The following is a 12709-nucleotide window of genomic DNA, read 5'->3' on the forward strand; positions in this document are numbered from 1 at the left end:
CTCACCTTGCTTTACTTCTTCAGGGTCTTAGTTCAGGCTATGCTATTAATATAACTGAATTTTTTCATTGAATCTCATGTACAGTTCCTCCAAATATAAAGGGTGGCCCTCAGAGCCTCGTCATTCACTTAAATAAGTCGATTCCATTGGAATGCCTCGCTGAAGGTGTGCCAACCCCAAGAATAACGTGGAGAAAGGATGGTATTGCACTAGCCGGGAATCACGCAAGGTAACAATGCTGGAAAAGAATGAAAAATACTGTAAGAACTGAAACATAAATCCTTAAATCTTTTTCCAATGCATTATTTTTATTTTATTATATTTATAATTAGTCTTTTCATCTTAACATGAGATTGAAAATGGAGCGTTTCACAAGTATAATTCCAAAGACTCATACTGAAAACACAATGGTTATAATCCACCCAATATCACAAGCTCATTTTCTATTCACCTTTGCATCCTTTTCTTCCACCAAGGGCTTATAAATATGTTTTATCTAAAAGAGGAAAAGGACTAAAAGTGGATTTGACTAAGCCTTTAAAAATGCCTTCTATCAAAAGGAGAAGAGTCAGATGAGACTGATTCAGGGACCATCACTTCTGATCTTTGTTGTAGATATGCCATCTTGGAAAATGGATTCCTTCTTATCCAGTCAGCACTTGTCAGTGATGCTGGGCGGTATTTGTGTATGGCTACCAATGCTGCTGGAATGGACCGCAGGCGGATAGATTTACAGGTCCATGGTAAATATACTTTTATAAACAACCTCCAGTCTTTGGGTCAAATGCTTTGGGTCAAATAACCTAAACTAGTGACCTTGACACCCAGGGCTATTTAAATGCATTACATTATTTCATGAGCATAAAGGCCCATGTTTTCTCCCCAGCATGGTTAGCACCATCAATGCACTATTTAAATTCACAGAGTCTTATTGTGTTCATAACTATGAGACAAGTTACCAATGATTAATTTTAATTTTGCACAAATACTTCAAATGGCACTATTTGTTGAATATATTCCCTTCTTATTTGGTGATATTGTTTTAGTTCCTCCATCTATTGCTCCCGGTCCTACCAACATAACTGTAATGGTAAATGTTCAAGCTACTCTGGCTTGTGAGGTAACTGGAATACCAAAACCATCAATCACTTGGAGGAAAAATGGGCATCTTCTTAGTGTGGATCAAAATCAGAATTCATACAGGTAAAAAATGATTTTGTTTAAAAATCCCACCTTGCTATTTAGAAAAATATTTTTATAAGAATTAACATTGATGGGGCAATAAATATAAAAATTAAGAATTAACTAATATGTAGAAAGTATACTTTCCTTTTTCCTTAACGTGGAATTCGTTTTTCAGCCTAAAACCTTTTTTTTGAATTATAAGTGCAACTTTTCCATACCCAAGCCCTCTGATGAGTCCATAGGATTATATTTTTATCCCACTTTATTTTTTTAGCACCTAATGAAATATTATAAAGACAAGGGATAAACAAAAAAAAAAAACAAAAAAAAAAACATTTGGTATAAAAACAAAATATTCTGTAAATATAAATACAAGTTTTAGTTGTAAATACAAATCACTTTTTATACCTTGATATGTAATTTATGTATGTAGCAGCACGTGTGGGAAGGAAAAACATCATTTTCTCCAATTTTTTGCATTCCTCCTGATTTACGGCCATCTCCTAATATGGTAATGTATGGTTTTAAAAAACTCATTGCCGTCAAGTCGATTCCGACTCATAGCAACCCTATAGGACAGAGTAGAACTGCCCCATAGAATTTTCAAGGAACGGCTGGTGGGTTCGAGCTGCCAGCATTTTGGTTGGCAGCTGAGCTCTTAACCACTGCACCACCAGGGCTCCATTGTTTTTAAAAAGCTACTCTTTATATCACTAGCAGTTTCCCACTGCTGTCAAGTTGATTCTGACTTATAATGACCCTACAAGACAGAATAGAACTACCCCGCATGCTTTCCAAGGCTGTAAATCTTCATGGAGGCAGACTGGCACATCTTTTTCCCACAGAGTGACTGGTAGGTTCGAACCACCAACCTTTTGGTTAGTAGCCGAGCTTAAGCATTGCGCCACCAGGGCTCCTTTCTGATCATGCTATAGGTGAACATAATTTCTTGTATCTGAATTGAGTTAATAGATAGTTATCCTGTCAAAAGATTTGGCAAGGTACTGAAAACAAATGCTCTCGTAGATCTGCTTGGACAAAAATCAATTCTGATACATCAGGAAACATGAAACTAGAAATGTTTCACTTGAAATTCTATCAGTTCTCTCTTTCTCATCCTCTTCATCTTTTGGATTAGGAGTTCAGTAACTTGAAGGTATATGCTATATGGAAAATGTATAATGCCCTTGAATAAAAAAGCATGTCAAATATGTTTCCATTAAATCAAATCATTTCTAGTCTTTTAATCAGTTCACAGTTTGAAGTAAGAAAACAGATATTTTTATTTACAGTTACTTAAATCATGGATGTGTGCTTACTAAATCTCCTAAACATTTGCACTGATCCAGATTGCTTTAGTTTTCAGTTGGTTAGAGGTTAAGGGAAAGATTCATTGCTGTATGAGCTTCATACATCATTATTGATGCATGAACCTCCAAGGTAGCCATCACATGTAAGGAGGCATGTGAAGTACTGAAAAAGACTAGACAAACAGACCTGTAGTTAAATACCAAGGTAGCTACTTATTATTTTTGAGGCAATAAGTAAGTTTCTTAGTGCCTGAGTTTTAGTCTTCACATCTGTCAGTGGAAATAATCACAATACCAACCTGCAGAGTTATTGTGAAATTTAGAGATAATTATGCAAAGCATTTATCATGGTGCCAGGAACGTATTCAATGCTTAGTAAACAGTGGCTATCATCAATGTCATAAGCATTCAGAAAATGCAAGATTCCCACTTTAGACAACCTTTCCACCCAACTGCTTCCTTAAATGCCAAGGCTGAGGATCTATTAACCCATTACCATATAAACTTAAACTTGTCTTAGTTATCAGAGAAGTGATGCATATTTTGAAGTAGCATGTTGAAGCAACTGAAGAAATTTATTAAACCTGATATATAGTATCTCATTGCTTTGAAATCTCTCTTCTAGACTTCTGTCTTCAGGTTCACTAGCAATTATTTCCCCTTCTGTGGATGACACTGCAACCTATGAGTGCACTGTGACAAATGCTGCTGGAGAGGATAAGAGAACCGTGGATCTCACTGTACAAGGTAGTACTGGCTTAGCATGTGAATTAAAAGTTATTATAATGATACCACTTCATCATTCCAATACTTCTCAAGAGAGCTTCCTTTTCCACTTACTTAATATTCAAATTCACATGGAGTCCCTGGGTGGTGCAAATGGTTAACATGCTTGACCATTAATCAAAAGGTTGGAGGTTCGAGTCCACCCAGAGGCACCTTGGAAAAAAAGCGTGGTGGTCTGCTTCCAAAAAACCAGCCATTGAAAACCCTATGGAGCACAGTTCTACTCTAACACACATGGGGTCACCATGAGTTGGAATAGACTAGATGTCACCATGAGTTGGAATAGACTCGATAGCCACTGTTTTTTAACATTTACATTCAGAGAAGGGAGAAAAAGCTTTATGAGAAGGCTTTTGGAATCTGTAAGAGTTGGAAACATGTATAGTTTTCTCTTTTTGTTGTTATTGTTGTTTTAGTTCCACCTTCCATAGCTGATGAACCTACGGACTTCCGAGTAACCAGACATACCCCGACAGTAATTACCTGCACTGCTTCAGGAGTTCCATTTCCCTCAATTCACTGGACCAAAAATGGTATAAGACTGCTTCCCAGGGGAGATGGCTATAGAGTTCTGTCCTCCGGTAAGACCAAGCTCAGTGATTAAACATCTATCAGTTGAATTGATTATATATGGGTGGCCTTAACAGGCCTTTTGTTGAACAAGAATAAAATACATTTACATTCCTGGACTTAGGCATCTGGAAGAAATGTGGTGAAAGTGGGAAGGGTACTAGGGAAAGAAAAAGAAAAAAGAGACCTGGAAGCAAAATAATGAATAGTATTTAAGACTGATCTTGGATAATATCTAATAATATCTAAAACTGGTAACATTATGAAGAATGAGAATTACAGAACAGTTAATTGTGCTCATGTAGAAACTACATGGATGAACAGGCAGTCATTTGAAAAGAACAAGGGGATATTGCAAAGTTCACAGTTGGAAAAGACGTGGGGCAGGGTTGTATCCTTTCGCCTTGCTTATTTAATCTGTATGGTGAACAAGTAATCTGTGAAGCTGAACTATATGAAGAATGTGGCATTAGGATTGGAAGAAAACTCTTTAACAATCTGTGACATGCAGATGTCACAACCTTGCATGTCAAAAATGAAGATGACTTGAAGCACTTACTGATGAAGATCAAAAAATAGATATCTTTCAGTATGAATACGCCTAAACATGGACAAAACAAAAATCCTCACAATTGGACCAATAAGCAACATCATGATAAATGCAGAAAAAAATCGAAGTTGTCAATGATTTCATTCTACTGGAATCAGCAGTCAGTGTCCACGGAAGCAGCAGTCAAGTAATCAATCAACACGTTGCATTGGAAAAATCTACTGCAAAAGACCTCTTTGAAATTTTAAAAGGCAAATGTAACTTTGATGACTAAAGCATGTCTGACTCAACCCATGATCTTTTCAGCCACCTCATATGCATGTGAAAGCTGGACAGTGAAAAAGGAAACAGAATAAGAATTGATGTATTTGAACTATGGTGTTGGTGAAGAATATTAAATATACCATGGGTTGCCAAAAACAAAACAAATAAGTCTTAGAAGAAATACAACCAGAATGTTCCTTAGAAGCAAGAATGGTAAGACTTTGTCTCACTTAGTTTAGATGCATCACCAGGAAATACCAATCGCTAGAAAAGGATACCATGTTTGATATTGTAAAGGGCCATCAAAAATGAGGGAAATAGTGAGATGGATTGACCCAAAGCTGCAACAGTGGACTCAAAGCAGAACTGGGCACTGCTTTGTTCTGTTTTACATAAGGTTGCCATGAGTCAAAGCTAACTCAACAGCTACTAACAAGACTGATCTGAATTAATAAGCATGATAACTGGCATTTTATGTACATGTTTGCTAAACCTAAAGTTTAACAAATTCACTAGTTACCTGTGAGTATACCGCCTTGCTTCCTTTCATCAAATAGAATGGCCATTCATTCACCATTTATTTAGTGCCTGAAACAATAGACTTACTTGACTATGTTTCTGAGAACACAAAGCTAAGACAGGTTTTTTGCTTTTAAGGTTTATATAGTTTAGCAAGTAAAACTAGGTAATAAGTGCCATGATAGATAATTTCTCAGGGTGGCAGTAACCATCATTTATACAATTTAAAGTTTTAATATTGAGGAGAAAAAAACAATTTACTTAAAAGTATAGTTGATTCACATGTATGTTTCTGAAACTTATGCAATGAGGAAGTTCATTAGAGATAAGCTAAAATCACAACCAATATCCTGGGGCTTTAAGAGTGTATACAAATTATTCTTAGAGACTTTGCATTTTTTTTTTTCAATGGAAAGAAAAAATGGGAGCTTGGTACCCAGGATGCAACTTGGCTTGCAAGGCAGAGTATTTTGGCTGTGTCAGAAACATAGAAAATGTTTTACACAAAAACATTGTGCTCGTAGTGAAAGAAGTCATACACAAAACATCACATACTGTGTGATTTCCTTTATATGAAATGTCCACAAAAGACAAATCTGTAGAGATAGAAAGTGGATGAGTAGTTTTCTAGGGTTGGGAGTAGGGAGTGACTAAATGGGCACAAGGTTTCTATTTGGGGTAAAGAAAATGTTCTAAAATTGGATTGTGATGATGGTTGCACAACACTGTAAATATACTAAAAATCATTGAATTGTGCATTTAAATGGATAGATTTTATGGTATGTTAAGGATGCCTCAATAAAGCTGTTAATAATAATTTTTTTTTAAGTACTGTGTTAGACAACTGGACCAAAGCAAAAGCTAAGAAGTTTCCTGAACACATCCAAACACATTGAGGGACAAAGTAGCTGGGGCGGGGGCCTGGGTACCATAGTTTTGGAGGAACATCTAGGTCAATTGGCATAACAAAGTTTACTAAGAAAATGTTCCGCATCCCACTTTGATGAGTGGCGTCTGCTGTCTTCAGGGTTTCCAAGTGGCAATCAAGTAGTCCCATACCACTTGAAGCAAATCAAAGACACAGGAAAATATTAGTCCAAGAGACTAAAAGACCAAATGAACCAGAGACTCCACCAGCCTAGACCACAAGAACTAGATGGTTCCTAGCTACCACCAATGACCACCCTGACAGGGAACACAACAGAGTCCTGGACAGAGAGCGAAAAAGTGTGGAGTAGAATGCAAATTCACGCAGAAAGACCAGACTTAATGGTCTGACAGAGACTGGAAGAACTCCAGAAACTATGGTCCCTGGACACACTGTTAACCCAGAACTGAAACTATTCCCGAAGCTCACTCTTCAGACAAAGATTAGACATTAGACCGGGCTATAAAACAAACAAACAAAATACACGTGAGGAGTGTGCTTCTTAGTTCAGTCAGATACGCGAGACCAAATGGGCGGCTCCTGTCCGTAGGTAGGATGAGAAGGCAGGAAGGGACAGGAACTGATTGAATGGACACAGGGCACCCAGGTTGGCAAGCGGGAGTGAGCTGTCACATTGTAGGGATTGCAACTAATGTCACAAAAAAAAAAGTACTGTGCTAGAAACTTCCGTGGTTACAAACATGAGTATAAGCCAAGCAAGTTTTCTGCTAGGTGCAGAAAACACAAAAATGAAACTGACAAAATCTGTAAAACCAGATAAACAAGGATGCATATATGTTATAACATTTTCTTTTTAGGAGCAATTGAAATATTTGCCACCCAGTTGTACCATGCTGGAAGGTACACTTGTATCGCCAGGAATGCAGCTGGCTCTGCACACCGACATGTGACCCTTCATGTCCAGGGTATGAAAGGTTACTTACTCATTAAAAACTTGCTGTTTCTTTCTTCCCCCCTTCCCAAGGCATTTTTAATTCTTGAAAGACAGTACTCTCCAAAGCTATGAGCCACCGTAATATCTTGGGGATGTGAAAGCTTGGAAGATACTCTTCAATAGACTAAACAAGGCACAAAAATGATAAATGAATACAGAACAACCCCAAAATTATTTTCATTCTTGGATTTGTATAATCTGTTTCTGCTTCTGGTCTGTTTGTGTTATAACAGAAACTGGCTGTAGTGATGACTTCAAAGAATACAACGTGACCAATATTTGCTTTTCTCTTGGACAATCAACTCACTGATATTTTGGAATTATAGTGGAAACCCTGGTGGTGTAGTGGTTAAGTGTGACGGCTGCTAACCAAGAGGTCAGCAGTTCGAATCCGCCAGGTGCTTCTTGGAAAGTCTGTGGGGCAGTTCTACTCTGTCCTATAGGGTCGCTATGAGTCAGAATCAACTTGACGGCAGTGGGTTAGCTTTGGCCGTGTTTAATCTCATGCCTACAGTAGATATTTCTGCCATTAACTGATGTTATTTATTTCTGTTGGTCGATTTTTATAGAACCTCCAGTCATTCAGCCTCAGCCAAGTGATCTAGACGTCATTCTAAACAATCCCATTTTATTACCATGTGAAGTAACAGGGACACCCAGTCCTTTCATTACTTGGCAAAAAGAAGGCATCAATGTTATCACTTCAGGTACCTACCACTGTTTCTATCAAGAAAATCATGGCAAATTCTATGTTTTAGAATTCAAAAGTTAGTATGACTGTTTTTTATGATGAAAATAAACATTTGTTTCACTCTCGGCTTTCGTAATTGTGATACAGGCAAAAATCATGCAGTTCTTCCGAATGGTGGCTTGCAGATCTCAAGAGCAGTCAGAGAGGATGCTGGCACTTACATGTGTGTGGCTCACAACCCAGCTGGTACTGCCTTGGGCAAAATCAAGTTAAATGTTCAAGGTACTTAAGAGTCAATCTCTATGTCTTCATTTCAAAGCTGTTTTTAACAAGGTATCTCAAATACGCGTATGTCTAAAATGATTTTACTGCCTTTCCCCCATATTTCTCAATATACTTAGTTTACATTATCCTTACGAAGAAAAAATGAAATGAATTGGTTTTTTTTTTGTCATTGTTTGTATAAAAAACAAAGAATTCCATATTTTGGACTTCCATAAACCTCCATTTGATAATTCATTTCGTTATAGCATATATTTAAGGGTTTTATTATTATTTTTTTTTAACGAGGCTTTCTATAATATTACCTTGGAAACATTATGAAACAGTTTATTGTACTGTCCGCTTAAAAAAAAATCTAAACAGCAGTTTCACCAAATTGATCAGGAAAAAAATTATTCTAAAGATAAAGCAGGTTCTTTTTTTTCTCTCCCTGTTGTCTCCACATTTAACAGATTATTTTTGACATAATTTTACTATCTTGCGTGCACTGTGTCTGTGAATGAAGAAGTGACCTGGAAATAGATTCCATACCATTGAATTTGAATTTGCTAATTTTGAATTTCAATATGAGGTGATTTCCTTATGATAAATTAATGAATATGGTAAAACTCACTTTCCTGAAGATTGTAAATCTAATTTCTTCTTGTTTTTCAAAATTCAACAAATGTTTATTGGGGTAGTAACTGTAGATATATTTAATATTATAGGCATCATCCTTCCCTTACGGCATTTGCTTTCTAGTAGAAAATAGAACAACTACACAATCAAATAAATGAAATCATAAATTCTGATATCTGCTATATAAAGAAAAAAATGACAGGTGGAGGTGGAGAATAATGGGGGTCCATAGGAACTACTTTTTCCATGATTAGGGTAGGCTTCCCTCAGGAAGTGACCTGTAAGCTGAAGCCTGAATGATGAGCTAGGATAAGTGATGTGAAGGTTGCAGAGTGTCCAAGGGACAGCATGTACAATGGCCCTGAGGCAGGAGAAAGCTGAGAAAAGAAAGCCAGTGTGGCCAAACAGTGGTGAGCAAGGGGAAGGCTGGCATAACTTGAGGGAGATCAGAAATGTATGTGGTACCAGTCCATGGAGGACATTTAGACCATCAGGAGTTTAGATTTCATTCTCTGCACAGCGGGAAGCTGTCCAAGGATTTGAACAGGTCTCTGATTTGGTTTTAAGAAGACCTCTTTTGTTGCTCTGTAGATAATGGTATAGAGAAAGGGCAAGAAGAGAGCTGGAGGAACCGTTAAAGTAGTCTAGGCAGGATGGATGTGATGGTCTGGCCAGCAGTGGGGCAGCCGTGTGTGTTGCAGGGGTGAAGGGAAAAAGTAAAGGATTCAAGATATTTCTGGAGATAATTTCCAGGCTTGCTGATGAATCAGATTTGAGAGGTTAGGAAAAGAGAAGAATTGATGCTCTTTCCTGGGCTTTCGGCTTAAGCCAGTGAATAGATGATAGTGCCATGGCAGAGTGCAGGGGGAGGAACTAGTTTTGGAAGAAGAGAATCGTGATTTCAGTTTAATCATGTTAAATATGGGAAACTATTAGAAATCCTAGTGGAGATGTCAAAGTATATAGCTTGATATTTATGAATTTGGAGCTCATAGGAGAAGTATAGTCTAAGATATAAATTTGGAAGTCATCAGAGTATTTAAATCCACAAGACTGGATGTGATCACCTAGGAAAAAAGAATGTGGTCAGGAAGATAGCTGAGGACAAAGCTCTGGCTGGGACCCTGCATTATTTAGAGGTCTGATAAAGGAAAGAAAGCTGTCAAAGAATACAAAAGAGACAGCAAAGAAGTCAGGAAAATTAGAAAACTATGCCATCATGGAGCCCAAGAGAGGAGAGTGTTTCAAGAAGAAGGGAGTGGACAGTGTTGCTGACTGTATTTGACTTGAACATGATTGACAGTCAGGTAGGATAAAGACTGAGGAGTATTCACTGATTTTCAGCAATATAGAGGTAGTAGAAAAGAAGTTAGAGATCTGAAGGCTTTTTCTCTACCAGGTGATTGAAATTATTGATACCAGAGCAGCTATGGGACAAAGAAGCGCATTAAACAACTAATAACTTCAGCATTCCAAAAACACTCAGACATAATTGCGTGTTCTAGAGGCATGAATTATTCTGAGCAAAACCTCTGCTTTGCAGATAAAGTACTTAATGGCAAAGCAAAAATTAAACCAAAAAATATTAGTTGCTATAAATAATCTCAACACGGTTATTCGTGATTATTTAGCATGTTTAAATAATTAAGTGCATACTTCACCACTTGGTAGGATATCTAGGCTAAATCTAAGTGTCGATTACTCTGTTGGAAACACTAGGAAGCGAAACATTATCATTAGCGCTTCCATAGGTTTCTGAAGAAGTGGTAATAATTTTATCTTTGTAAGCATTTTCTGTAATGAATTCGTTTGTTCATTCACTGAAATAATTCTTTATAAACACGGCCACTGTATGTGAGGCACTATGCTAAGCACTATAGGAAATGCATGAATAAAAGTATCTTTGAGGAGCTGAATATTTTTCAAACTTTGATGAGATTTATTTTGGAAGTTTAAGTAGCTGAAGTTGAAGCAGCTGAAGTGCATCAGACAATGTACATATGTTAAAATGCCTTTGTCCACCCAGCCAGAATTTTCTAGACATTTAAACCCTCTTGAATACATGTTATTTCCTCATTTAAAGTTAATTATCACTTGCATTTATTTGTTAGCGTTATGGAAACTAATTTTCTGATGCATCTTATGTTCCAGTGAAAACAAACTATAGTGATTCTTTTTTGTGTGATTTGGTAGAGTCAGGCCTTTCTTTCTTATCGATGTTATTTCAGTTTGTTAGAGCAATACTGTAATATGTGAAGGCTGCACTCATGTTTTAAGATGAGGTTTAAACTTGGTGTCTTTTAGTTCCTCCAGTCATTAGCCCCCATCCAAAGGAATATGTCACTGCTGTGGATAAGCCCATCATGCTACCATGTGAGGCACATGGCCTCCCAGCACCTGACATTACATGGCATAAAGACGGGCATGCAATTATGGAAACAGTCCGCCAGCGCATCCTCAGCTCTGGAGCTCTGCAAATAGCATTTGCCCAGATTGATGATGCTGGCCAGTACACATGCATGGCAGCTAATGTGGCAGGATCGAGCAGCACCAGCAGCAAACTCACTGTCCATGGTAGGTGGTTTAACATAAATGATTTCAGGCTGTTGCATTACCATAGCAAAGAGAAAAGATCAGTAAGGCCAAATATGATAGAAATCAAAACTGTGCAAAACCAGCAATCCAGAGTGGGATGTGTGTGTGTGTGTGTGTACAGGTACACATGCCCTTCAAATCTGTTTTCTGTAGGCTGTGTTTGTGTGTGTGTGTGCACATGTGTGTGAGAGAGATTTTTTAATATAGACAGGTTAATGAACTTTAACTGTTGGGGTCTCTTTGGCTTATAAGGAGTCCCTTTGTGTTTTGTGACTCTTCTGCTCTATTTCTCAAGCTGCAAGTCACCTTGGCTCAACATTAATCATGACATGAACTATACTATAAATATAGCCTGAATCCAGTGGGAACTGGAAATCTATTTGATTCATTACTTTTAAGTTGTACAATACTTATACATGTATTTTATAACAAAAAAATTACACATTTTTCCTATATATTCAGACAACTGATGCAATACTTAAACATTTTAACTCTTGCATGTATATTTTAAGACTAAAGATAGAATGCCTATTAATATCAGTGGTAAGAAAAAGCAATAAGCAAATTAACTGTGTTTCCAGCTGCCATTTTGAGAGAGAACTTGTTAAAATGATGAGTCTCTGCTTTTCTTTGTTTTCAGAAATTGTGAAGGTCCTTTTTATTTTTCAAGTATATTTGAGTCTCCTACAACTTCTTAGTTACAGTAACAATTTCAAGTGCAAATATTTTTAATTGAATAATTCAGCAAAATTTTTTTAAAAGTCACCATTTGTGAGTTTTCTCACTTCTTTGATTTTGACCTGCTTTCAACTAATATAATTAAACTAATCAATGCATATTAATCCTCTACCTTACAAAAATACTCCTTGTCTTCAAGTATTTGTAGAAAATTTACCAAAATTGACCATGTACTAAGTGATTAATAAAAGTACAGGCCACAGTTCCTGACCACAGTTCAATAAAGCTAGAAGTTAGTAATGAAGTTTTAATACCAAAACCTTGCAAACCCAACCCAAGGCAGATTCAAAGATACCTTCCTAAATCACAAGTAACCCAAAACTCCCTTGCCGTCAAGTCAACTCTGACTTATAGCGACCCCGTAGGATACAGTAGAATTGCCCATAGGGTTTTCAAGGAGCGGCTGGTGAAATTGAACTGCTGACCTTTTAGTTAGCAGCCATAGCTCTTACCACTATGCCACCAGGGTTTCCAACTAACAAGTAGGTCAAAGAATGTTTTTATTTTAGGGTTATTTAGAAAATAATAAAACTGAAGACACTATGTATCAAAATATATGGTGTGTATCCAAAGCTAAAATTGAAGATACAGCCATAGCTTTGAACTTTTCATTTTGGAAAGAAAAATTGAAATAAATATATTACTGCTACCACTCTGTAACCATTAACTAAAGAGAAATACCAATTCCAAGGAAGCCAGGATAAAGGAGATAATTAAA

The 12709-nt window shown here is 37.0% G+C and overlaps 1 protein-coding gene across 6 annotated transcripts in view; it reads left to right on the forward strand.

Moving 5' to 3' along the window:
* Positions 1-12709, forward strand: part of HMCN1 (hemicentin 1) — a 551288-nt gene that overhangs the window by 475519 nt on the left and 63060 nt on the right. For 5 of the 6 annotated variants that reach the window (XM_049868532.1, XM_049868536.1, XM_049868535.1 and 2 more), the window contains 9 exons: positions 85-229; positions 616-743; positions 1047-1203; positions 3121-3242; positions 3698-3862; positions 6931-7038; positions 7637-7774; positions 7906-8040; positions 10963-11232. In XM_049868532.1, the coding sequence (XP_049724489.1) occupies positions 85-229; positions 616-743; positions 1047-1203; positions 3121-3242; positions 3698-3862; positions 6931-7038; positions 7637-7774; positions 7906-8040; positions 10963-11232 (1368 nt within the window). The remainder of the gene's footprint in view (positions 1-84; positions 230-615; positions 744-1046; positions 1204-3120; positions 3243-3697; positions 3863-6930; positions 7039-7636; positions 7775-7905; positions 8041-10962; positions 11233-12709) is intronic. The other variant, XM_049868533.1, reaches the window with a different exon arrangement.

The sequence above is a fragment of the Elephas maximus genome, chromosome 24 (assembly GCF_024166365.1).
Source record: "Elephas maximus indicus isolate mEleMax1 chromosome 24, mEleMax1 primary haplotype, whole genome shotgun sequence".
Taxonomy (NCBI): domain Eukaryota; kingdom Metazoa; phylum Chordata; class Mammalia; order Proboscidea; family Elephantidae; genus Elephas; species Elephas maximus.